The following is a 23,196-nucleotide window of genomic DNA, read 5'->3' on the forward strand; positions in this document are numbered from 1 at the left end:
AATTTGAAAAAAAGTTATTATAATTTTCTTATTCAAACTTCTTTAAGAAATGAAAGGAAATTTAAACTCGTGGTTTAGAAATTTTATTTAAAAGAGAGCCTAAATATTCTGTGTATTGCCTTCTCAAATCTGCTTTTAAGGATAGCTTTTTCTTAAACTAATAACGGGAAAATGGATTTAAGATTATAATATAGAGACCTTCGAATACATTTCTCAAAATAACGCTGCAAGCCTCTGGCCAGATGTTGATTCCCATTGTTCGAGTCATGTGCCTTTTGGTTGATTGGCCTATTTAAGCGTAATTTCACATTGGCACTGACGATTGAAATACGAAGTGGCTGGCGAGACGGCATGTGCTAATGGGGGCCCGATTTCTTTTAGCTACCATCAGCGAGATGTCCTTTCGCTCGAGATCACGCACTCAGGCGCCGCTGTCAAGCCACCGGCGATCGCTGTCCTCCAGCTCGCGGATGGCCCCCTCGGCAGGGGGATCCGGGGTCTATAACTACAACGGGAGTAGCTATAACAGCTCCGGCAGCACTGGTCGACCCCTGAGCACGGGCTACTTCCCCAGCAGCAGCGGCGCCTCCAGCTACCAGAGTCCCTACGCCAGTGTCTACAGCTCCAGGGAGAGCTTGTACGGCGGCGGAGGAGCTTCGGGTGGTGGCCGGTCCTCTTATGGTAATGCCAGCAGTCGCTACGACTACGGGGCGTCCAAGTATCACCATCATCATCAGCAGTTCACCAGCACCAACCACTACTCGAATCAGCATTCCCATCAGCCAACCGCAAGCGGCGGGCCATCGACGAATGTAACCTCATCCGCCTCCTCCACATGCCATGCCGCATCCATAGCTTCTGCGTCCAATGCCACGCCAGCAACTAAAACGCAATCGCACCATGGCAGCCGCTACTATCTGCAGCTGCAGCCCACCACCGCTGCCGCTTCATCCGCTTCGGGTTCGGGTTCCGGTGGAGGCCACCACTATAGCCACCTGGTGGTGGGCAAGCCTTTGAACCAAAGCCACAGTTACGGCCAGTCTAAAGCCTCTGCTCTCTCCTCCTCTCTGTCTACCGTCTCCTCGTCGTCGTCCTCCTCGGCCTCCGCCTCCAATGGCACAGGTGGTGCTGGTGGCTACGACAGTTCGCGGTACAATCCCAGCTCCTACTCCTCGGCGGGATCTTCGTACTCCGCCAGCGACCGTTATGTCAGTCCCTATTCGAGCAGCTACGACAAGGGGGTGACCACCGCCTCGCTCAGCTTCAAGTCGCCGGGTTTGAGTTCGACCAACTCCTTTAAGGGTTCTCGCCTGCTGAAGACCAAGTCCCTGTCGGCATCCAATAGTAGCCTGAACGCTGCAGCCTATGGCGGTGCATCATCGAGCTCCACGAATGGAGTAACCAGTGCCGGAGCCACAGTGGCTGCCATTGCGGCCACCAGGAGCAATTCTCTGCGGGAGCAGGAGCGCAAGTCCCGAAACCGCACGCGGTCGAAGAGCGCGGCCCAGCGATCCATTAGTGCCTCCTCTGAGAAGAGTGAGGGATATGAAGTAAGCAGGTGTTTTGGCTAAGTGGATCTATACATTATTTGTATGCTGTTGTTGTTGGACTAGAAATAAGAACTTTTACATTTACACATACATAAATATCTTACAAAATTACTGAACTTTTTCACATTTTCTTTATTTCAATTCAATTTATTTTAAAAATACGAAATACTCAGAATAATACTATTATGAATTTTGTCCGCAATGATAGCGAATCAATATTCGTTCCGAAAAGTTGTTAGATACATCCTAATTATAAGTATATTGTTGTTAAAACTGTACATTCCAAAACTTATTCGTAATATTTGCCATAAGCAGTCACTCAAATTTCCTCCTTATTTCCTCCTTATAGAGTGGCAGTGAGCGGACTTCCCGCTCCCGACTGGGCAGCACCGCGAGTACGGCCACCACGAGCGAGTCGAAGAGCTCCAGCAGCAACGACAAGGCAGAGAACGGCGATGGCATTGACTACAAGGCGCTCTACGAAGCGGCCAAGTGAGTATTCCCCCTCTTGGGGACTCCAAACTGTGACCCCAATAAAAACGCGTGCTCCCATTTAGATTGGAGAACGACAAGCTGAAGCAGATAATCAAGCAGAAGGACGACGAAGCCGTGCAGACACGTGCAACGCTCGAGAGATTCGCCAACGCCGTAAGTACAGAAGCACGCCCTAACATGCCACGCCCACATCAGCCCACTCTAAACTATAAACCGAAAGCCGAAAAACAAATATAAACAAGAACCCAGAACTGCCAGCAGTAACCAACAACAAAACAACACGCAACACCATAAACTTAGTTCAAGGATGCCACTAAAACGTGTATCTTTATCACACATAATCCCACCTGCTGCCTCTTTTTCCCCCTCATGTGAAGCTTACTGCTCGCGCTCTCTTTCGCTCTTTATTACACCCCGCTCTCGTATATATCTTTTTTCGATCTGTTGAACAACAAATAAACCCCAAAAACCACACCACAAAACTGAACAAGAAAGAGCCCCAATCCAAATCAAAATCGCCAAACAAAAACCACATCTTGTTTCATTTCACATTCGCAGACAACGAAAAATTCACTATCTGAACTTGAGAAACGCGAAAGAAGAGCTATGGAACGCAAGCTTTCCGAGTTGGAAGAAGAGCTCAAGGTAATTACAAAAGTGTCCCCTTGCTAACCATAAGCGTTAAGCGTTGCCGCCGCTGTTGCTGTTTTTGTGTTCTAAGAACAGGACTCCAAATTGATTGCTTTTTTGGTTTACCCCTTATGATTTGTCCACAAGTTTTGATACTTTGATTCTCCGCCCCTCGCCCCGAAATCCTCTGCTGCATGTATGAAATTTTGATTTATTAACCCCCCGTTTGATTAATTCGAATTGAGCTGTTCTGTTCTTATAACCCAAAATCATGAATCCACCCTCTCGCACTGAGTTCGTTTTCTCTCACCCTATTATATTTTAATCGAACCTCTTTTATTGCATTTCCCTTTGGCCAGATGCGCTTAGACACCTAGCTAACTAGCTGACTAGCTGTCTTCTGTGTGTGAATGCCATGGCACTCGATTTGATTTGAAATTGATTTATCCAGGCCTCCTGTGTATAGTATCTTTTTGTGCCCCCCGCTGTACAGTGAAGCGATTGCTTTGATTTTCGTTCCGCATTATTTTTGATCCACCTCCGCCTCGTGATCAGATCATATATTTGTTTTCTATCGTTTTTCTCATATCACACATCAGCAACAACCAGACATCAGACATGCTCTCATCTTAAGACCACTATGTTTCTCTGTCATCAGTCATCTTCTCAAATCATCACTCGCTCAATCTCTCGACGTGTCATTTTGTCATTCGCCACCCTTTATGATTTCTGGTCACTGTTCCCAAGAGTTTATACGTTACACGTTTATCGTTATACGTCTACCAATCGCACTCACCTAATTGTTAGAAATTAAAAACAAAAGCGCTCTCATTCAATACGCTCACTCAAATTTGATTTTCTTTTCTCTCTCTCTTCCCACGCGCCTCATCGAACAAACAATCGAACTGTCGAAACAATCGATAATCGTCAATCGCTCAAAAAAAAAAACATGCGTTTTTCCACTTATTTTTCTTGCGTCGCCGCTGTTGTCCTTATTTTTTGTGTGATTTTAGCTATTGCAGAAGCTAAAGACTGAGAACGATCGTCTGCGAGCCGAGAATCGGGCCCTCACGCGGGTCGTCTCCAAGCTGACCACCTCGGCTCAGAGTCAGCTGGCCAAGACCAAATAGACGCAGATCAAAAGCATTTAGATTGCCCAGCACCAGCCCACATACACCCAAAATTCTCACGCCTCCTGCTCACAAGCACTATGTCGCGATTATCGTTATATCGTTTCTCTCAGAGCTGGAAAAATATCGATTTTCTTATAGGTAAACATCGATAATCAATAGCACCGATGTTTTTCTTGCTCTAGTTTCTTTTACTCAATTCTTAACACACCTCGATGTCGTTGCGAACTATAAATGGATATTTAAGCCTAACCAAATACACGATAACTAAATGTATTGTAGCTAAGATAAGTTATCATTGAACTCATTGGCTTCGGACTGGTCACTGGTAAAACGTAAACCTTAAAAACCACTATATACTACAACTCCTTGGGAGTTACTATATACTACAGACATAAAAAACACAGACGCAAACTTCAAAAGTAGTTAATTTTAAATAGTAAAATATTAATCTCACGGCTTGATCGTTTTTGGTAACCTTAATATGTGGTACGAAAAAGTGCTTGCGAATTTATAATGTAATTATTATCGAACTATATCATATGGGAACCACAGACCACTGTACGGTTGATAAGTACGTCAAAATCAAAAGTTAGCCCACTACCGAATCAAAATAGAGCTCATCGAAACCAACGAGATCAATCATCAAGCCCCCACCACCAGAAATAAACAGCATCAGCAAGTAGCGGCCCAGGATCTGGAGGCTACGTATAGGTCTCCAGAAGTCGAACATCAGGGAGTGCGAAGTTTTCTAGTTGGTGATGCTGGAAGATTAATGGTAAATGCCCCACCACTGACACAGAATTGAGCCATTCTAAGAACCCGCGCCCCAATATTACGAGCTGGCTGTTGTTTTGTTGTTATACACATACCACATAAAAAGATATAATAAAATATATTTTAGCTATAACTGTAACATGGAGCGTTTCAAATTGTTGTTTCCTTTTTAAAGTAGTTGTAATAAGCTGAACAAAAAATCGAAATAAAATACAAGTATTTTAGCAAGCTGGAAAACTTTGCAGTTGTCTTTTAAAATTTGTGTAAACTTATTTTTAAGACATCGGTTCGCCTGCTTTTTTATCCCATCTATCGATTGACCTACGCAACTTTTTGAAACGCTCTTAATGTACATATAAACAATACTTACTTAATACTCTACTATTTAAATAATGTCTATTAAACTATACTATGGATTTGTACCTCTTGTTGTTAATATTGTTACCAGTTTTATCTGCAATTTTGTTTATCCTTTTGTGTGTTCTCGACCACAACACCATCGATCGATCTTGAGTTATATATATATATGAATAAACCAAACCTTTGCTCATTGTCGTTCTTATTCAACTTATTGCTGTTTATTGTTTGAGTACGCCACATTGGGTGGGTGTATCTCTAAGGGACACTCGCATCAGGCATCTAAATTCATGAGACCCATTCGACATTATATAATCGATCGTCTATAGCCGCTTATCACAGCACACGACACGCGTCATAAAGAACACACGAATCAGATTTCGCAGAGACAACTATCCAAGCGCCTATGTTTCGAGTTTAGTTTGTGGTTAAGTGCATGCTATCTGGTTTTGTGCTCGAGATAGGGTGTCCAGATGAGTTCCATTCCTAGGTAATTACTAATCGTTTGTTGTTGTTTCTGTTGTTGTTGCTGCTGTGGCTGCGGCTGCCGCATCCCAATAGATTAACGAAGCATGCCCCAAGCACACATAACCCCCAGACTTGTGCCCCTGCCATAATCGTATATTTATAAGGATATCTGTGTGTTTCGAACTAATTCAATCTCTCTCATCCGTCCAACAGCAACTCGATACCTACAAGTCGGATAATCATCGCCTGAAGGAGGAGAACGCCGCGTTGATTAGAGTAATTAGCAAATTAAGTAAATGAAATTGTGTTTTACTTTCAGTGTATGTATGTCTGAGAACCTTTATCATCGAGAAGCAACAGTTTTACTTTATTTACCAGCTGCAAGAAGGCTGAAAAAGAAGAGAATGTTAAAGCGCAATGCGATGTAAGCGAAAGCGGGATATTGGCGTGAAATTTGCAAAATTTGTTTATTATTTGTGTTAGGCCCTAAGAATTAGGTGAAACCATGTTTCAAATATCGTTGAGAATTGTTTCGTTCGTTTTTATATGAAAAGTAATAAAATCTTATGTATTTGGTCAAATTTTATATACGAATAGAGCAAATTATAAATAAACTTACACAAATCAAGCTTAACTATATTTACATAAACATACGCGAAGTGTAAAGCGGTCAGAGGATCGCAAGAAATGAATGAAAAACAAAAACCTTTACATACAAACTGAGAACATATTCATCAAATGAGCCCTAGTTACATTACAGATTAGTTTAACTACATGATAATATACATACGTATATAAATATATATATATTTTTTCATATATAAATTATATATACACATTGCATAATATATATTTAAATCAACCGAATCATAAGTTCAATATTTCAATGTGTAATATCATCGAGGATCCAGGCCGCCAGTTGAGGGAGTCCGGAGATGTGTCGAAACCAGCCCACGCGTCAACTTACTAAGTGTAATCGTTATCATCCAATTGTAATTGTGTTTAGTGCTTCGTAGATACAGGCATCGGTGAAGCCATCGAAAGCTATAGTTGTGTACCATAAAACTGAGGAGACTTTGTTGCACATGCTCCATGGCGCTATCCTATAGATAAAGATGGATTCTTCCACCGCAGATGCACTATTATTTCTATTATTTGAGTACCTTAGTTTAAGCAGGCACTTTTAGTTCTCTCCTTCACTTCGAAACGTATTATATACATTACATCGTACTATATTTTACTTTCGCTTATAACGAAACAAATGATCATACGCATATTTCTGTTATTTATTAAATTCGCCTAAGAGATTTTGTGTTACTCTACTCGTAAATGGAAACGATAATCAAGCATAAACAAACGTAAAAACGTGAATTGTGTAATATGTAAAATTGTGTGAGAAAATATTTAAGAAAATTTGATTCAAATACGAAACTTAATAAATGTGATCGCAAGCAAGTGTATATCTTTTTATTGGGCTGGCCAAGGATGAATGACGCTTCTGGTGTTTTTAGGAAATTTTTATTTTTGTCTAGATAACAACCGGCGAATTATTTTTACGCCGGTATCTCTCATTCAAGGTTTTCTTTGGTTTATTTTTTTATTGACAGATTTTATTTCAGTTATCTAATGATAAGGTCACCCTAAAAATTCACATGACAAATTCACTTGGAATGTGTCGATTTTCCTTTAGCTATTTGCCTCTCGTCGACAAATTATCAAATGATCCTAAGTGATTTTTCTACCCCTTGAAGTTTATATGTTATTGATCAGCATGACCCGTCCGTTTCTATGCAAACTATTCTCTAAGTTTTAAAGCAATTGCGCTAAAATCCCCAAATATCTTCCTCCTATTACAGGTAGTATATAACTCGGAACATTTTGGATCGCCCTATATTTAGAGGCTGCTATAAAATTAAAATTTCGATTTTTATACCCTTTACTATTGGAGTAAAATAGTATACTAGATTCGACGGAAATTATGCAACGTTTACTACTATTTAGCTAAGTCGATATTCTGTCCGCATGTCTGTCCGTTCGTATGAATCTCGAAATAAAAAATTTCAAAACCGTCCAACACCTATTTTCTAAATTAATAATTTTTAAAATTATCAATATCCATCTGCACGCCAATTCAATTCGGGCCTTCGTTAAAAAGTTATAAGTAAATTAGGTAATTAGTTAGAAACGAGTACCAGAGTCGGTATCAAATATTGTGTTGTCTCTAGTTTTAATTTTGTAAGCAAATCCTCCGAATGTGGTATTTTTTAATAAACCTTTGATTGCAATTGGTTTAAGCTTTATTCGTGACTTCATCTAAAAACAGTTTTCTATTTATCAGAACTTTTTTTGAAACCACACCTTGCAAAAGCTTTACCTTTTCTTTATTGATGTAAATTTACAAAGAAACCCATATCTGACAAACAGCTAAATCACAAGAGCTATATAAATGTTATTAAAGGTTGCCTTTTTTCTTTTTGAGCTTTAGATTTTCATATATAGACTGCAAGTGAAGTGCATCCCGTTAGAACTATTTTACTTTTGTCCCCGAAGAGCTGTTTAGGATCCCTAAGAAAATGAAGGTTACTATACCGATTTTAGCCATTGTTTTTTGTGGTCTATCTGTTGTCGAGTCTCTAAATTGCCAGGAGTGTCTCTCGGACAATGCAGTCTACTGTGTAAACCAAACTTCGTATAGGAATTGTTTGAGCAAATCCTAGAAAGATTGGCGGGCTATTAATCCCATCTTCATATTCCATCCAGAAACTAGTCCCTTTGGCGATGTGATAAACTGTCCCACAGGAACTGTTTGCACTAATTCCAATGACGTTTGTGTGCAAAGTTCCGAGCTTACAGGATCTTTAATAGACGTGTGCGGAACCTCTGGAGGAATCGGGTGTGCATCATGCACAGACTCGAAATACGCTTGTGTCAGCAAAACTCAATTTGCGAGATGTTCTAAAGGAATTATAATCGGTTCCACTATTTACAATTGCGATAGTGATGCGATTTGCAGCTCGGAAGCTCTTGAGAAGCACGGCGATATCTGTGTGCCCTCGTGCGCTCTTGATTTCGTAGGTATTTTAGGTAAGAATATTAAACTGACAATCATCAATTTGTGACAGCTGGAGTTGAGTGCCACGTGCAGCAACAGTGAATACTCGACGACGACCACTGCAGCTCCTACAACGGTTACACCCAGTACTGATGACAAAATAAATGCCTGCACCCAGGCAGAAAAGGATCTTGAGGTGGCGTTGAACACCACGTACTTCCTCACTGTATATAAAGCAGATACTAGCTGTCGGGCCTATCTGTACTGCCAAAGAAGTGCTACCATCAAATGGGATACCGTTTAAATGTCCTGCACCTCAGCCAAGCCATATTACGATTCTACAAAGCGCATTTGTGTGGAAACTAAGCCAACTGGTTGCTCCTAGTTGGAGGCAATGTGGAGTTTTAAATCTACACCTGCAACATTAACTTATATTAGGTTTTAAAAATATGATAAGATATAATGTGAGATAATTATCCTATTAATTTCAAATGGTTGTATGAAATGTATAATTGTAAAATAGAGATTTCCGAGTAATAAAGGTATAATTCTCCTCACAGAACACATTTTGGTTGGAATTTTTAATAGTTTATTGGTACCTACGTGGTACGAATTGTGAATTTGACCAACGAAATGGTTAATCTCCCAAGAACACATAGAAAAAACGTACAATTAAGTAAATTAAGTTAAAATATTAAGTAAGTAAATACGCGTTACTATTTGTAATAGTTTGTACACTAAGAATGTTAATCTTTATTTACATTTCCGTAGCTATACGAATTGGTAAATTATACCCTCACCACTTTCTGTGTGAAAAGCTAAGCACTTTGAGTGGTTACATACTTTGTCACAGCTATTATAAATAAAATTTTATGTTTACAAAAGAAATTTCAATGAACCTTCAAAACAGCCGAGGAAGAGTGCTGCCTATAAACCGTAGTTTCTCAGAAGTACAACAAATTAGCAAAAGCATGTTGTTGTCATTTGCTGATAGCCGGTACCGCCTCTTTTAGAACGCTTTAATATTACTTTATGATGGAAGACTTTTGGCAGGGACAGACGGAACCAAATCTGACAAACAATATTATCAGACAAGGGACCCATAAAAAATTGAAGGCTGATGCAAAGCAGATCCGCTATATAAGACGGCAGATCGCTGGATCGGATCATATCATTTACTAGTTCAGGTTGAGCAACATTACCGCGAAGGGTTTCGAAGGAGCATGCAGAGGATAATCGCAATTGTGGCCATTGTGGCAGCTGGACTTTCTCTGGTGGCAGGACAGACCTGTCAGGAGTGCCAGACGGACAACGATGTGTACTGCCACAACCAGACCGCATACCAAAATTGCATGAGTAAGATATTTGGAACTCTAAAAAGGGTAGTTTGAAAATTGAAACAAATTCGTCCTTAGAAAGCGCACCAGTTGGCGATATTGTGTCGTGTCCCACGGGCACAGTCTGCTCCAATTCCGACGACGTCTGCGTTGCCAGCTCCGAGGTGAGCACCACCGTGTTAGACGTCTGCGGAAGCTCTGCTTCAAATGGAGCCAGCTGCGAAGTGTGTTCCAGCAAATACGCCTGTGTCAGCAGTACCCAGTATGTCCGGTGCTCCTCCAGCGGATCCCTCATAACCTCCAATGTGTATAGCTGCGCCTCCGATGAGAGTTGCATCATCGACGCTCTTTCTGTTTTTGGGTCCCTTTGTGTGCCTGCTTGTGCCGCCGATTTCGTAGGTCTAGAGGAACTCTGAAAATGGATCACTATTAATGTTTGTTTACTTTACAGGCTGGCTATAGTGCCTCATGCAGCAACAGTGTGTACCAGCCTGCCACCACGACAGCTGCTCCAACAACAACACCCACTGCCACCCAAAAAGAGGAGATCTGCAGTGCTGCCGAGCCCACTACCAACTACGGGTACTTCTTCGCCAGCAATACCGACGACTCCACGTGCAAGACCTACTTGTACTGCCAGAAATCGGGATCCAACTGGATAGCCATCTTCATGACCTGTGATGCCTCGAAACCCTACTTCGACTCGACCACTAGCTCCTGTGTGGTGACCAAGCCTACCAGCTGCTCGGTAACAACCACCACGAGTTCCTCGACCTCCTCTACAACTCCGTCTCCCACTAGTAGTGATTCAACGGAGGCTTCCACGGAATCTTCTTCAGCTGGTGCTTCCTCGGAGGCTCCATCTACAGCTGCTCCCACCGATTCTTCTTCTTCAACTGATTCTTCGAGCGGTTCTTCTTCCACCGAATCTTCAACGGCTTCTTCCACTGATTCTTCTTCCTCGGAGGATTCTTCAAGTGATGATTCTTCCAGTGAAGCTACAACTGCTTCTGCGTAGTCGAATGATGGCTATTCTTTCCTGCTTCAACCGCGAAATAATGAACACAGCAAAACTTTTAAAGTATAAAAACTGTGCATTGCGATTGTAGACAATCTTCAATAAGCTTTTAATAAATCAAAAATAATAGTTACGTTACATTAGTGAATCAGTTTTTTCGATTATCCGTTAATGGGATCTAACGATTTAAAATACGACTAAAATCAGGGACACGAACTTAGGCAGTATTAATCATCGGCTAATGGAACTCTCTTTTCGGGTAGTGTGGAAAGCCTCGAGATGTTTAGCAATCAATTGCCATGAAATACCAGGGGATTATTAGCCGAAACCCCATAAACGGAGAAAATATGTATGAGTGTTGTGTCCGAAACAGCTCGCGTCATGTGTGTATTTTATGTACAAATCGGTTTACGCTAAATGTAAAAGCATTTTCACAACTATCAAATATTCATGCTGAGGACAACTCGCGATACTGGGGACCTTGATATTGTGTGTGCAAGCTGTGGCTTCTGCTTAGCTGAAATTAATGGGTTAAGTTCTGTACATTGATGGCCGTAAACACTTGGGCATAAACACACAGATGCGCACACAAGTCAGCGCGTCTAAATATACAAACGGATACAAACATATGCCCACTCGAATATGATATTCCGAACCGACTCGCATGCCGCCGTCTGATTTATCTAGCGCACCCGGTTCGACGAGGAGAACAATATTCGAAATCCTATTTCATTGCTACTACTCTAGTACTGCACACATTACGACCTACAACAATAAAAGTTTTTGCTTAATTATCTTAATATTCCGCCGAGAGAGAAATCACCAGCGTATACAATAATTCCGCCCCAGCTCCTCTGGCGCCTTCTTCTTTTTGCCATATGTCATTGGCAGCGATTGTCGCGGCAATTAAACATTAAATCAAATGAATTGCAGATGCAGAGCAGCAGGACCAGGACCAGGAGCAACGGGGGCCGCGGATGGGCAGGGGATGTGGCTGTGGCTAGTTGGCCAGCCCACATTTAAATGCGCAAATGGAAATTATGGCCATTGACGACGCACGATCGGCCCGGGACGCTGTACGTGGGCAGCGGCGAATGCACAAACTGCAAATATAAACACACGCCGAATTAGATACAGCACCGCAAGATGATGGATGGGTGTACGAACCTTTGGCACCCTCTGGTTGGTTGCCATGTAGCCGACACAGAACGACTGCGTCGTGTGGCTCCACATCACCTCGCCGCTGCTTTGGCCTGGGTAGTAGAGCAGGGTCAGGGCTCCGGCGTAGAGATCCTGCTGCCGCGGCAGCAGCGGTGAGTCCAGGAACTTTTGCTTAAAAGTCTTGTGCAGGCTGGTCACCGCGCAGTCGCTGCTGAAGGCGCCGTGGCATATCTCCCTGGCCAGCAGTGTTTTCATCAGGTACTCACCGTTTCCGGTCGTGCAGGTGGCAATGGCCAGGTCGTCCGTATCTGTAGCCCAGCAGCCGGCTCCGTATGTTGCCGCCTGGCCCACCCTTCCCGGAACCTTTAGGAGTATTCCGCCAGAGCTGCATCCAGCTGCCGTGTTCCCCGCCCCATCCACGCATACAGCTCCAACGGTGTCCAGGGCAGCGGCCAGTTCCACCTCGTTTCCCGGCTCCGGCACCGGCACAGGTTCCTCGGAGGCCGCCTTGCCAAGCCTGCTGCTGACCACAAGGTCGTATTTGCTCTTGTAGTGGTTGAACTGGAACTTTGCCTTCGATGAGATCAGCACGGCGGGGTCCACCATGGAGCAGCCCACCTCGTCGGCATAGCGTTCGGCACCCGTGCCGGCGAGGATCATCGGGGGAATGCGCTCCAGCAGCTGCGGACTGGACTGGGCATCACAGATGCGCCTGGCCAACTGGATGGGGTTCTTCACCCGGCTGACGTTCGTGCAGGCACCGAAGTTCAGCGTCGAACCGTCCATGATGGCCGCATCGCACTGCACGGATCCGTCCATGCACAGATTAGAGCCGTAGCCGGCGTTCGTGTAGCCGCAGTTCTCCAGCCGGACGATGGCCGCCTCGCAGGCATCCACGGCAGAGCCGCCGTTGCGCAGGATTTCCGTGGCGCGCAGGCACGCCTCCTTGATCACCCGCTGGTACTTGGTCTCGTCGATGCAGTTCCCAGCCCCTGAAAACGGATGGCGGCCATCAATCATCTGGCTGTGGCTGTGGCTGCGGCTGTCTGGCGGCTGCCCGGCGGATCGGAAGCGCCTTGGCCGAATACGAACCTGTGTGCACCGCCACGAAGCCGGCCATGTTAGTCTCGCTGTTTATGCTCGCGCCTTGTTGTTGGCCCAACTGCAATCTGCGAGCTGTACGGCGTAAACAAATTGGCCAGAGTGACCGTTTGGGATGAGCTCGAATATACCGCACTGCCGGAAGGCACTTGGGCAGCCGTACACTCAGCAAAATACTCAAGTTCAAATTATAATCAATAATTAATTATTTTTATTATAGACTGCTCTATTCAAATCATTGAATCGTATATACCAGACGATCGGACGAGACTTAAGCAGTCAATTACTCAGAGAAATTCCTACGAAAATGATTTATTTTTATAGATTGACTGCTTTATTTAAATCATTGAATATCGAACAAGCCACAATATCTGACATGCACTTCAATTTTAAATTTATTTTTATAAATTTAGAGCTTTGTTCATTTCAATTAATATCGAATACACCACGCGGACAAAGGCACTTGGGAAGCCAGTACACTCCGAAAAATATTCAACTGCAAAGTATTCTTTTAAATGTACTGCTTTATTTATATCATTGAATATCGAATACATTATCAAAAGCAAATTATGAATTTATATAACTTTACCACAATAAGCCTCACGGCCGCAAGGCACATATGCAGCGAGTACACTTTGAAAAATATGCAATTGCCAATTATTTATTAGTATAAATTCACTGCATTATTAAATCATTGAATATCGAATATACCACACGGCCAAAAGGCCCGATAAAAAATTCAACTATAAAGAATTTATTTTTATGAAATTAGTGCTTTATTCATATCATTCTTATATCTATACTTAAACTTAGTACAGATTATAAATAAATTATATACAGCGGAACTTTCAGAACTTGTAAAGACTTCAAGTCGGAGAGTTCATTCAAATACTTTGGGAGTTTTTTCCTAAATTTAAAAATGTTATTGGTTTTCCAATTTCAAGCATATATGTTCCTTAAAAAATGTATAAATTATATTTGAGACCTTTAAAAAAGATGAAATCCTGTTTGCAAAAGTCTTTGAAAAATATAAATGAAATTGAGGTAAGCCTTTTATAATTTCATAAGCGTAGGTACATATCTAATTTAAATCGATTTCTTATTTATTTTTAACGAATATTGACTGAAATATTCCTGACTTTAACGATCGATTATTATTGGTAAGTTAGCATTATCAATCATTTTGTAAAGGGAACTGAACGCAGGTTGCAGTTTTCTTTACAATAATATCTTTCGCACACCAATTTCAATTAGAAGCAGACTAAGTGTAAAATCCGTAAGATGCCTCGGGCCTCCCGATCGGAGTTCTTCGTTTTCGCTGAAAAAATAGTTTAAGCAGGCTGTGGGAGGTTTAACAAACGGAGTAAAATCGGGGAACCTAATTATTTCCGAAGAAATTGATATTGAATCATTAGAAACACGGCAAAACGTCATGTGCTTCCCTGTTATAAACTCTTGTTCCACTCGCTTTGTAAAGAGTGGCTCGTACCATGGCAGCTGGTTTAAGTGCGCTAAAAATGTGCGATCGTGAAATTCGGGAGGCTCGGATATAATCAGTTTGTTTAACAAAGACTCCTGGTAAATAGCGTCCTCGTTGGACGCTTTTCCGTACTTTGGTTTTGCCGTGGTATTTAATGTACTTGTACTATAGTCAATGTAGTCTCCACTGTAAAGGAACATGTTCTCAATGTCGGTCATGTTTAAAGAATAGAACTGGTAAACACCGAACATCTCGAAGAACTCGCGCACCGGGGTCATGCTGTAGCAGCCAGACAGCTCAATCCTCGGGTAATAGGTAATGAAGGTGAGACACATTTCCTCTTTCATGGAATAGCCGCCGAGCGTGGGTCGTTTTCTGAGTTTTGTGTCATACGAGCAGTCTGTAATAAGGTAATCTCCAGGTAAAACAACCGTTTCATTAGCCAATTGATGGACTTTCTGATGTCTGTAATCGTAGTGTTCGTCTACCATGATCGGCTTTAGCTCCTTGCCATAGCGAATGTGTCGTAGACTTATTTGGCGTCCAGCCTGATGCGAGTGCAGCGTTCCAGAAATGACTTTAATGCCGTCCTCGGGGAACATGACGCCCGAACAAGAAGGTCCACAAATGCCGACGTTTCGGTACTTCTTTTGACCAGGCGGGATGAGCTGAGTCTCGGAGATGGAAACGCCATTTATTAGGATACCCGCATCGTTCGTTCGCAGATTCTGTGTGTAGTGAATTCGAAAACCCGAATGATCTACAAATGCTTTGCCATGGGGGTTATCATAGTGTATTTCCAACATATAATATTTAACTCCAGATGGGCCCCCCATTGGAATCCCTGCATGGGGAGGCAAAAACTGTCCATCAGATCCCAACGACCAGACTGCAACTGGCGTGGAGCAGGAATCCCAGTCCCGCGGAGTCAGTAGGTTGCTGTTGCACACCGTGCCGGAGCTTCTTACCCAGATGTCCCACGAAGAAGGGTCGGATCCAGGATACGCCTTCGACTGGCACTCAAACAGCGACATGTGGTGCACTATGTTTCTGTCATGTTTTCCAGACAACAGTGGTTCGTAGCCGATAATGTGCTGTTTCTTAGATAACTCGGGGAGTTGCACAATTTTGCACCAGTATAGAGTATCCATCGATCGCTGAATGGTAACATTGTTCACGGTTATGTCCCATTTTTGTATGTCCGACATATCAAATGTCTTTGAGTTCGAACTGCGACTATGTTTGCTGAACATCGGCGAAAATATTCGCAAAGACTTCACGCCTCTGCTTTGGCCATGCCACTCAAGGCTCCTGTGGAGAGGATCGGAGTCCCCCATAGACCACAGCACTTTAAAAGTGTCCGCCGAAAAGGGAATATCAAAGGGGTCACAGGTTTCAATTTTACGTTTGAACCGCACATTCGTGTGTGTGGAGTTTTGGTAGCCATCGATGACATCGTAGTTCTGCGTGTCGTCCTGCACTGGGGGTCCGCTCGAAGGATCCTGCGCCCCGTGACAATCCAATGCGTTCGGTTGCTCCGTCGTATCATCGACCCACAACAGCACCATATCTGCTCTAGCCACTCGGCCGTCCTTGGAGAATCCCAGTCCGGCATATCCTCGGGTGTGCACAGTGACCTCGAAATAAATAGTATTCTCTGTCGCATTTATCCACCACTTGAGCCAGTACAGGCCATTGTTGTCCATCCTTTCGTTGCGAATCCAGTTCTTGTGGTGTACAGGACCCTTGGTAACAACATCGTCCTCTCCGCGCCTGAGATTATTTTCAAAATAACCATAGCCCAAACTCAGCTGTGCTGCAAGTACCATCCAAAATACGTTTTGAAACGACATTTCCCTTAATTTTTGTAAGCAGAACGAATTTCTTGTATACATGAATCGCGCGCGTCGGCTTTTTTTCTTTGAATAGTGTGATCGTTTTCGGTATCACTTTCCCGCATAGTGTGACCGCAGCGGTGACGGTGAAAATAGCATCCGCCATAAAAATAAATACCACTTCTGTTTTAGAAAATACCATTTGTAAGCCATAATTCAAAAATATAATTTCAAAATATTTTAACCACAATTCTAAATGCACTGAAGAACTTACACCTTAGAATTTCTTTCAAAAATATAATATTATTTTATTAAGCCTAAAAAATTTTATTTAAATGGTTAGTTTTTTTTTTTAATTTTACTAACTAAACCCACGTAATATTTTAAAGAAATAAAATTAAGGCGCCATTGAAAATAAAATAAACGTTTAATCTAAGCCTGGTTACAAAAAAAAAACGTGGCGTAAAAACACAGCCCATCAAATAGCCATTTAAAAGATATATCTTTTATAAAAAGAAAGGTCGCAAAAGTGCACATAAACCGTTAAACCAAAGAGACTTACCTGTATAAATATCTAAATTAAGGAAGCAAAGTTTAAAAAATTCTTTTTTCAACACATGTTTATTAACAAATTATAAAAAAGAGCCTATACAATCAGCACCGAATTTGTAGAGCCGCAATTTCAGGGAGTTTCGGGAATTTGGATGAATCTATGGGTCAACAGATAATCATGGGAAGTGACGATATAGAAATGCAATTTCTTTCCGTTCGGCACGCCTTGGGCGAACATTTTAGTAGGCGAAACGGGTGTCCGGGTGGAAGCCAAGCTTGTCCAGCGCGGGGTTGCAGGCGAAGTTGATCATGGGCGGTGGGCCACAGAGCAGCACAATGGTATCGTCCTTGGCGGGAAGCAGGTGGGCGGCGATCATGTCCTCATTGATGAAACCAACGCTGAACGGCCAACCTGGGTAAAACATTAATAAAAACCATATTAGTGGGGATTTTTAAGGAGTCCAGACGTTATGAGCGGGACCTGCTGCACCCAATCTTTCCCACTATCTTGGCATTGTGAAGTAAAAGCAAAACACAGATATAGTATCTAGTTTGTCAGACAGAGCTGCTAGTCCTAATAGCTAAACCGCTGCTCGGCCCGGTGGCCAAGTCGCTCCAGGCCCGGAATACACGTGTAGTTAACCATCGGCGGAGGGCCACACAGCAGGCACAAGGTGTCCTCATCCGGCGGGTACAGGTGCTGCTTCATCATGTCGTCGTTCACGTGGCCAGTGTTGTAGGACCAGGCTACGAACCGCGCGTTCCCCGATCGCGGCATCCGTTTGAGAGCAGCATGGGACGAGGGGCAGTGACAAGAATCTTAACATAATAGATGCTTGGCATTTGTAACAGTGGTATTCCAAATGCTGGTGAGGATGCTGCATGTGAATGAGGCTACGATAGTTGTGAGTTCGCGAGTCAAGGGAAAGATTGGTGCAGTCTTCTACGAAGTATTTTATGGTGATTCTAATCTCAATGGAAAATATAAGGAAAACCGTTTCGAAATATTATTTTTAGAGATCCTGAGATCCAAAATTAACTAGATTACTGTGCCATTTTGAAAATATGTGGTATGGCTGTGATATATATTTGAAAGTTAAATAATTCACATTGATATTTAAAAACGATCATATGATCTATCGAAAGTATTGATTGCTAGTTAACTAAATTTTCCCTAGAGAAAAATCCACCTTCCTTAACAGATTTTGTTTGATTTCAAAAACAATTCATGAAAAAATGTTACGATCTGATGAGCACGATCATGTGAATTATGCCTGCACTCGGCCAGGACTGCGACTCACCTTCTCCGGCCTTATCGACGGTGTACCAGACCTTGAACTGGTCGGGATGCTTCTGGGCCAGTTCGTCCAGCTCGGCGCGCAGCAGAATGTCCTTCTCGCTCTTTATAGGAAGTTACAAGACATTTTAATAAACTTGGCCAACAATATTTCTTATGCATCACCCACCTGGTTGGCGAACAGCAGCGCCAGTTCAGTCTTGTCCTTATCGCTGCGCTTGAGCACTTCCCTGGCCAGTTGGAGCATGGGGGTGATGCCAGTGCCGCCGGCGATCATGTTCACCCGCTTGGCGGTCACATGCTTGGGCGGATCCTTGCGCAGCTTCTTGATGGAGAAGGTGCCGTTGCCGAGATACTGCAGCCGTCCCGAGGGACCGCGGAACGAGATCTTGTCGCCCAGCTCGAGCTGCTCCAGGTGCTGGGTCATCTTGCCGCCGGCAGGGAACTTCGGATGCGAGTCCTTGAAGTACACCTTGACCACGAGGTCGACGTAGCCCACATCCTCGTCGGACGAGATGGGTGTGTACGGCCTGATGACAAGCTCGTTGTCGATGGTGGCGATCAGGTGGATGTGCTGGCCAACGGGCAGGCCAAGGACGTGCTGCTTGGAGGGCAGTCCAAACCGGAATCGCCTGGTGTCGTGGCTGAGGTTTTCCTTTTCGATCAGGGGCAGCAGGTACTTGTCGTTGGGGTCCACCAGGGTGCGCAGGCGGGCGGTGCGATTGGGTTCCCTTCGTGGCTTCGTGGACTTCTTGTTCAGCAGATAGTGGAGGATCAGGGCGCCGGCAACTACGGCGACCACGCCCACGGCGATCGGCACAAACTGGAAGAAGTCCAAAGAAGTCCAGATAAGTAAGGGACTTTAGATTAGAATAAAGGTAAATTTGGATTGAACGGAAAAGGCTGTGAAGTGACTTTTCGGAAAATGCTTAAGGTAACCCAGGAAGTTAACCTTAGGATTGACCTTAGACGGCTCACCCTTATTACACGAATTGCGTATTGATGTAAATACAGCTCAGTGAATTCTTAATCTTTAGATTTCACTCAAAATAATTACTTATATTATAAGCTATATTGCGTTTGAAAACTTGCTTACGCAAGTGAAATAAAATAACCGTGTATTTATTTTCCCGAATCGTGGGAAACTGGTAAAAACATTTGTAGGTTAGTACAAATTAAGAGAGAGTTCATTTAGAACGGCAATTAATACTATTCAGACCCCTTTCAACTAAAATTAAAATTGGGTTTCAATTAATTCTTTATAACGTGTTAATACACTTTAACTTTTTGAATACAATCATAATTAGACAGGTAAATGACTTTTTTTATATCATTTCAACACTTAACTTGGTTGTTACGTTGAAATAGTTGTCATGTTAACCATTTTTAGCTTAGTAATGGATGAGTTAGCACTTAGTAGTAGTAGTAGTATTCTTAGCTTTTTATGGGCTGACTTTTTGGGTTGACGAAAGGTCACGGTGATGGCTAATGGAAACCTCCTCGACTGATAAGAAAATATCAAAAGTAAAGCCACACATATGTCGAATATAGATTAGTTGTGTTCGAAAATGATATTCACAGTGCGAAGCCCCCCAAAAACCTGCGGCTAATTGGGGTTACCAGCTAGAGTCACCAAACTCTGGCCCCATATCACGGCGACCTTGAGTTATAAATGTCTCTTTTGCTTTGGCAACAAATCCGTAACTTATTATTCGTGACGTCACAAGCGCTGCTTAGATAAACAGAGAGGCCGGTGTTGGAAAAAAGAAATGGAAGGGACTGGAACAAAGAGCAACAAGGGGTCGGAGAGAGGGCTTTCACTTGAACTTACATCAAATTCCGTCATTCTGTTACAAAACACTTGTTGTAAGCTGGCTAATTTGGTATTTGAATTGCACACCGAACTTGAAGGCGAGCGAGGAATCGTGCGACCGCGTGCCGCCGAATCCAATTTCCAATTGAAATGAAGTAGAGGCGTCGCGTGGAAGTCACTGCCTACTACACTCTCTTTCGCCTCTCTGCCGACTAAAATGCACAGTCAGCACGAGTAAGCACAGTGACTGTCAAAAGTATAGGGTAAGTGGTTTGGGCGGCAGTTAAAAAAATGTCTTTGCCCTAAGAAGAATTCTTAAATTAAAATAAATTAAATTATTGAATAAATTCATTAAATTAAACACTACATTTTTGTTTAACAACATCTTTTTGTCCATTAATGCAGTAAGTTTTGATTCGCTCTTACAAAAAAGGTCGATTAAGGAAAAGTAACTTTGTTTATTTAGGGTATTCTAGTCAACATCTTTTAATGGTTTTACTCCTGGAGAGTCGCATTATTCAAATCTATGTAAATATTTTATAAGTTAACATGGGTGTTATTTTATTGATTACGGTACTAAGAGTAAGGTGGAATGAAAGAGTTATGGCCTAAGAGTGCTGGTGGGTGTGTGACTAGGTAGAACAGCTGATTCTCCCGCTCTGTGAACTTGACATTGCATTTTATCTCGGGACGCGATTCACGGGGAGATTGAGATTGCATCATAGGAAAAACTGACGACACCGCTTTTTCGGTCGCCTCGGCTGCGGCTTGATGTGCAGCGCCTGCGCCTCGAACACCTCGAAATCGTAGTCCCCGCCAGAAGTCACGCGCAGAACGGCCGCCTTGTTGCCGCAGCGGTAGCAGTAGTTGGGCGCCGACCAGATGGTCACAAGCTGCTGGCCGAAATGCCACCGAAAGCCGTCCTGGGCCAGCTGGTGAGCGCGGCATATGAGGGATACTCCGTTTCGCCGGCTGAACTCCTCCACCACATCGCCGCCAAAGAGTTTTCCATGGCCCCGCGGCGAGGCAGCCCATCCAGGTGCCTCCTGGGGATCGCTCCACAGGAGGTCCGCTATGCAGCCGCTCTCGGGGATCTCGTGGCAGCGGTCCAGCTTACGGAACTCATCCAGCTGTTGGATTTCCGGCGAAAGGCCGCCATGAACGCAGAATATTTTCCCGTCAATGAGCGCCGCCAGGGGCAGGAGATCGAAGACGCGGCAGCACATCCGCCAGACATTCGCCGAGCCGTACTGGGCCAGGCACTCCTCGTAGAATCCGTAGGATCGGGTGGCGCTGCGGCACTCGTGGTTGCCCCTCAACAGGCTCACCTGGCCGGGATGTCGGACCTTGAGGGCGGCCAGCAGCAGAAAGGTCTCCACGCTGTTCTTGCCCCGGTCCACGAGGTCGCCCAGGAACAGGTAGCGATGCTGCTGCACCGGCCCGCCCACATCCAGAAGGTGCAGCAGATCCTGGAACTGCCCGTGGATGTCGCCGCACACGATCTGCGGGCTCTGCAGGCTCAGCAGGTTGGCCTCGCCGGCGAGCAGGTCGCCCAGGGATCGGCACAGCTGGCGCACCTCCAACTCCTTGGGCAGACGCACGGGCACCCGGCGCAGATTGGCCACCAGACGGTCCGCGTCGCTCGCCATCTCCTCAGGTCACCAGGCGGACATCATGGCTATTCTTAAACCGGCGACGTCACTGGCCAACAGTGATGGGAAAGAAACTATTTCTATTATACTACATGGGCCTATTTATATTGCAGGTAAAATAAGGTACATTTTTGTTGAATTGTGTATTGAAGGATTAAGCAGGGGCAACTGGGACTCACTTATTCGAATTTAAATCAAACTATTTTGTTTCCAAATCGAATGTACCTAAAAAATGTACAAGTGGAAAGCAGGCATACTTTTTGTACCAACGATTGCTCATCAGTAACATGAGAATATATAAGCAATAACAACCCTCGATAATTATTAGAAAGGAGTACTAGCCATAAGATACATTTTAGGAAAATAGGTACCGATTTCGCATTTAGGGATTAGCATCTCAGATATTGTTAATAACAAAATACTTTTGTTTTTCCTAGAAAGTTAGTATAAGTTACAACCGTTGATTATAAAGATATAACGAATCATAACGAATATTAAACAACTGTTACTTTTCTGGAAAATAGGTACCTAGCTTGCAAGGGGAATATTTCAGGATCTCAAGAGGGAGCAACTCTGAGGAATGTGCCTCGCTGCTTCCCATCACTGTTGGCCGACAAGCCAATGCACACCCACTGGGGCACTTGGCCGAGCAGAGGAAAGCAGAAGATCATCGCTGACAATTATGAAATGGCAGGGAAAGAACAAGAAGAAAGCGGAGAAAGGTGGGGGCGGGGCGGCGGATGCGAGTTGGGAGTTATGTAAAAACGCAGTGAAAGGAATCCGCTGCAACTAACTTACATTGCTCTCGACGACTCGGGCCATGGCCAGCGGAAAATCGATGCAGCTCGAATCCTTATATAATCCGCCGAATGCAACGACACCACGCACTTATTTAATATCTAACAGCGAGATGCCGACTAAACTAATATGCAGACTAAATCGCGATTGCTAAAAGCAATGTTTTCGTTTCCACGCACTCTCAGTGGGCGGAAGAGAGCGGCTGGCTCTCTCTGCCTCTCTTAACTCCCTCCTCTCTTCGTGGGCCTAAATGCCTGAAAGATGTATATATTATTAATCTATTGGCAGAGTCACTAAACACACAAGCTTTAGATATTTACTCAGCACTTAAACAGCTGGAGGTGCTGTGTTTTCTGAGGCACAGCAGACCTTAGGAGGAGTTCAAACTGCAGTTTAATAACAATATCCGCAGCTCCAAACAAAGCCGCAGTTCCAGGGCTGCCAAACTGATTGCTAAAAACCAGTTGGCAGCACGCAAAATATCGCAGCTATTGGTAGGGGGATTCGTCCTCCACAAAACTTGTATTCCAAAAAATGCTTCCCATTCTGAAAATCAGCTTGGGAATATAACCAATCGCCAAAAATCCGTGCCTAAAAAGTAATGTTTTCTTTTCTGCCTCTATTTTGGAGGTGTAGCCTTTTCAGGCTGGGTGGCATCTCTTTCCCATACTTTTGTTGCCCATAATAAATCGA

At 43.7% G+C, this 23,196-nt stretch overlaps 7 protein-coding genes across 46 annotated transcripts in view; 3 read left to right on the forward strand and 4 right to left on the reverse strand.

The window, feature by feature from the left end:
* Positions 1 to 6,862, forward strand: part of LOC108030573 (protein phosphatase 1 regulatory subunit 12A) — a 31,795-nt gene extending 24,933 nt beyond the window's left edge. For 13 of the 33 annotated variants that reach the window (XM_050886401.1, XM_050886400.1, XM_050886414.1 and 10 more), the window contains 5 exons: positions 1,900 to 2,042; positions 2,108 to 2,198; positions 2,604 to 2,690; positions 3,689 to 4,583; positions 5,621 to 6,862. In XM_050886401.1, coding sequence (XP_050742358.1) covers positions 1,900 to 2,042; positions 2,108 to 2,198; positions 2,604 to 2,690; positions 3,689 to 3,805 — 438 coding nt within the window. In that variant the 3' untranslated portion in view covers positions 3,806 to 4,583; positions 5,621 to 6,862. Of the gene's footprint in view, positions 1 to 381; positions 1,551 to 1,899; positions 2,043 to 2,107; positions 2,199 to 2,603; positions 2,691 to 3,688; positions 5,150 to 5,620 lie in introns of those variants that run through there. The other 20 variants (XM_017103490.3, XM_017103491.3, XM_017103495.3 and 17 more) reach the window with 11 other exon arrangements.
* A 1,014-nt stretch (positions 6,863 to 7,876) lies between these two features.
* On the forward strand, positions 7,877 to 9,023 carry LOC108030526 (uncharacterized). The gene is made up of 3 exons (XM_017103416.3): positions 7,877 to 8,113; positions 8,168 to 8,478; positions 8,530 to 9,023. Exons 1-3 carry the CDS (start codon positions 7,981 to 7,983, stop codon positions 8,761 to 8,763), a joined length of 678 nt encoding a protein of 225 aa, XP_016958905.2. The 5' UTR covers positions 7,877 to 7,980; the 3' UTR covers positions 8,764 to 9,023.
* A 656-nt stretch (positions 9,024 to 9,679) lies between these two features.
* LOC108030663 (putative protein TPRXL) lies at positions 9,680 to 10,957 on the forward strand. Of its 2 annotated transcripts, XM_017103686.3 has the most exons (4): positions 9,680 to 9,815; positions 9,875 to 10,191; positions 10,248 to 10,544; positions 10,601 to 10,671. In XM_017103686.3, exons 1-4 carry the CDS (start codon positions 9,683 to 9,685, stop codon positions 10,601 to 10,603), a joined length of 750 nt encoding a protein of 249 aa, XP_016959175.1. In that variant the 5' UTR covers positions 9,680 to 9,682; the 3' UTR covers positions 10,604 to 10,671. The 2 variants fall into 2 exon arrangements, with proteins under 2 accessions (XP_016959175.1, XP_050741987.1); XM_050886030.1 differs by having other exon boundaries at positions 10,248 to 10,957.
* Positions 10,141 to 13,368, reverse strand: LOC108030662 (threonine aspartase 1). 3 transcript variants are annotated; one of them, XM_044094926.2, is made up of 3 exons: positions 13,068 to 13,368; positions 12,242 to 12,967; positions 10,141 to 10,208 (listed from the first exon to the last, which is right to left on the reverse strand). In XM_044094926.2, the coding sequence occupies exons 1-3, from the start codon at positions 13,093 to 13,095 to the stop codon at positions 10,198 to 10,200; spliced, it is 765 nt and encodes a 254-aa protein (XP_043950861.1). In that variant the 5' UTR covers positions 13,096 to 13,368; the 3' UTR covers positions 10,141 to 10,197. The 3 variants fall into 3 exon arrangements, with proteins under 3 accessions (XP_043950861.1, XP_050741986.1, XP_016959173.1); XM_050886029.1 differs by lacking the exon at positions 10,141 to 10,208 and adding an exon at positions 10,894 to 11,917 and having other exon boundaries at positions 11,982 to 12,995; positions 13,068 to 13,364; XM_017103684.3 differs by lacking the exon at positions 10,141 to 10,208 and adding an exon at positions 10,894 to 11,917 and having other exon boundaries at positions 11,982 to 12,967; positions 13,068 to 13,356.
* Positions 13,369 to 13,829: 461 nt separating this feature from the next.
* On the reverse strand, positions 13,830 to 16,486 carry LOC108030708 (MOXD1 homolog 1). The gene has a single exon (XM_017103749.3). It carries the CDS (start codon positions 16,449 to 16,451, stop codon positions 14,295 to 14,297), a length of 2,157 nt encoding a protein of 718 aa, XP_016959238.1. The 5' UTR covers positions 16,452 to 16,486; the 3' UTR covers positions 13,830 to 14,294.
* Positions 16,487 to 16,993: 507 nt separating this feature from the next.
* LOC108030632 (NADH-cytochrome b5 reductase 3) lies at positions 16,994 to 22,648 on the reverse strand. 4 transcript variants are annotated; one of them, XM_017103637.3, is made up of 4 exons: positions 22,504 to 22,648; positions 18,410 to 19,063; positions 18,245 to 18,344; positions 16,994 to 17,355 (listed from the first exon to the last, which is right to left on the reverse strand). In XM_017103637.3, the coding sequence occupies exons 1-4, from the start codon at positions 22,525 to 22,527 to the stop codon at positions 17,183 to 17,185; spliced, it is 951 nt and encodes a 316-aa protein (XP_016959126.1). In that variant the 5' UTR covers positions 22,528 to 22,648; the 3' UTR covers positions 16,994 to 17,182. The 4 variants fall into 4 exon arrangements, with proteins under 4 accessions (XP_016959126.1, XP_016959128.1, XP_050742071.1 ...); XM_017103639.3 differs by lacking the exon at positions 22,504 to 22,648 and adding an exon at positions 20,072 to 20,229; XM_050886114.1 differs by lacking the exon at positions 16,994 to 17,355 and adding an exon at positions 17,437 to 17,690.
* On the reverse strand, positions 20,587 to 22,607 carry LOC108030633 (serine/threonine-protein phosphatase 4 catalytic subunit). Of its 2 annotated transcripts, none has more exons than XM_050886116.1 (2): positions 22,504 to 22,607; positions 20,587 to 21,754 (listed from the first exon to the last, which is right to left on the reverse strand). In XM_050886116.1, exon 2 carries the CDS (start codon positions 21,700 to 21,702, stop codon positions 20,773 to 20,775), a length of 930 nt encoding a protein of 309 aa, XP_050742073.1. In that variant the 5' UTR covers positions 21,703 to 21,754; positions 22,504 to 22,607; the 3' UTR covers positions 20,587 to 20,772. The 2 variants fall into 2 exon arrangements, with proteins under 2 accessions (XP_050742073.1, XP_016959129.3); XM_017103640.3 differs by having other exon boundaries at positions 20,587 to 22,378; positions 22,504 to 22,602.
* Positions 22,649 to 23,196: the final 548 nt, after the last annotated feature.

The sequence above is a fragment of the Drosophila biarmipes genome, chromosome 3L (genome assembly GCF_025231255.1).
Source record: "Drosophila biarmipes strain raj3 chromosome 3L, RU_DBia_V1.1, whole genome shotgun sequence".
Taxonomy (NCBI): domain Eukaryota; kingdom Metazoa; phylum Arthropoda; class Insecta; order Diptera; family Drosophilidae; genus Drosophila; species Drosophila biarmipes.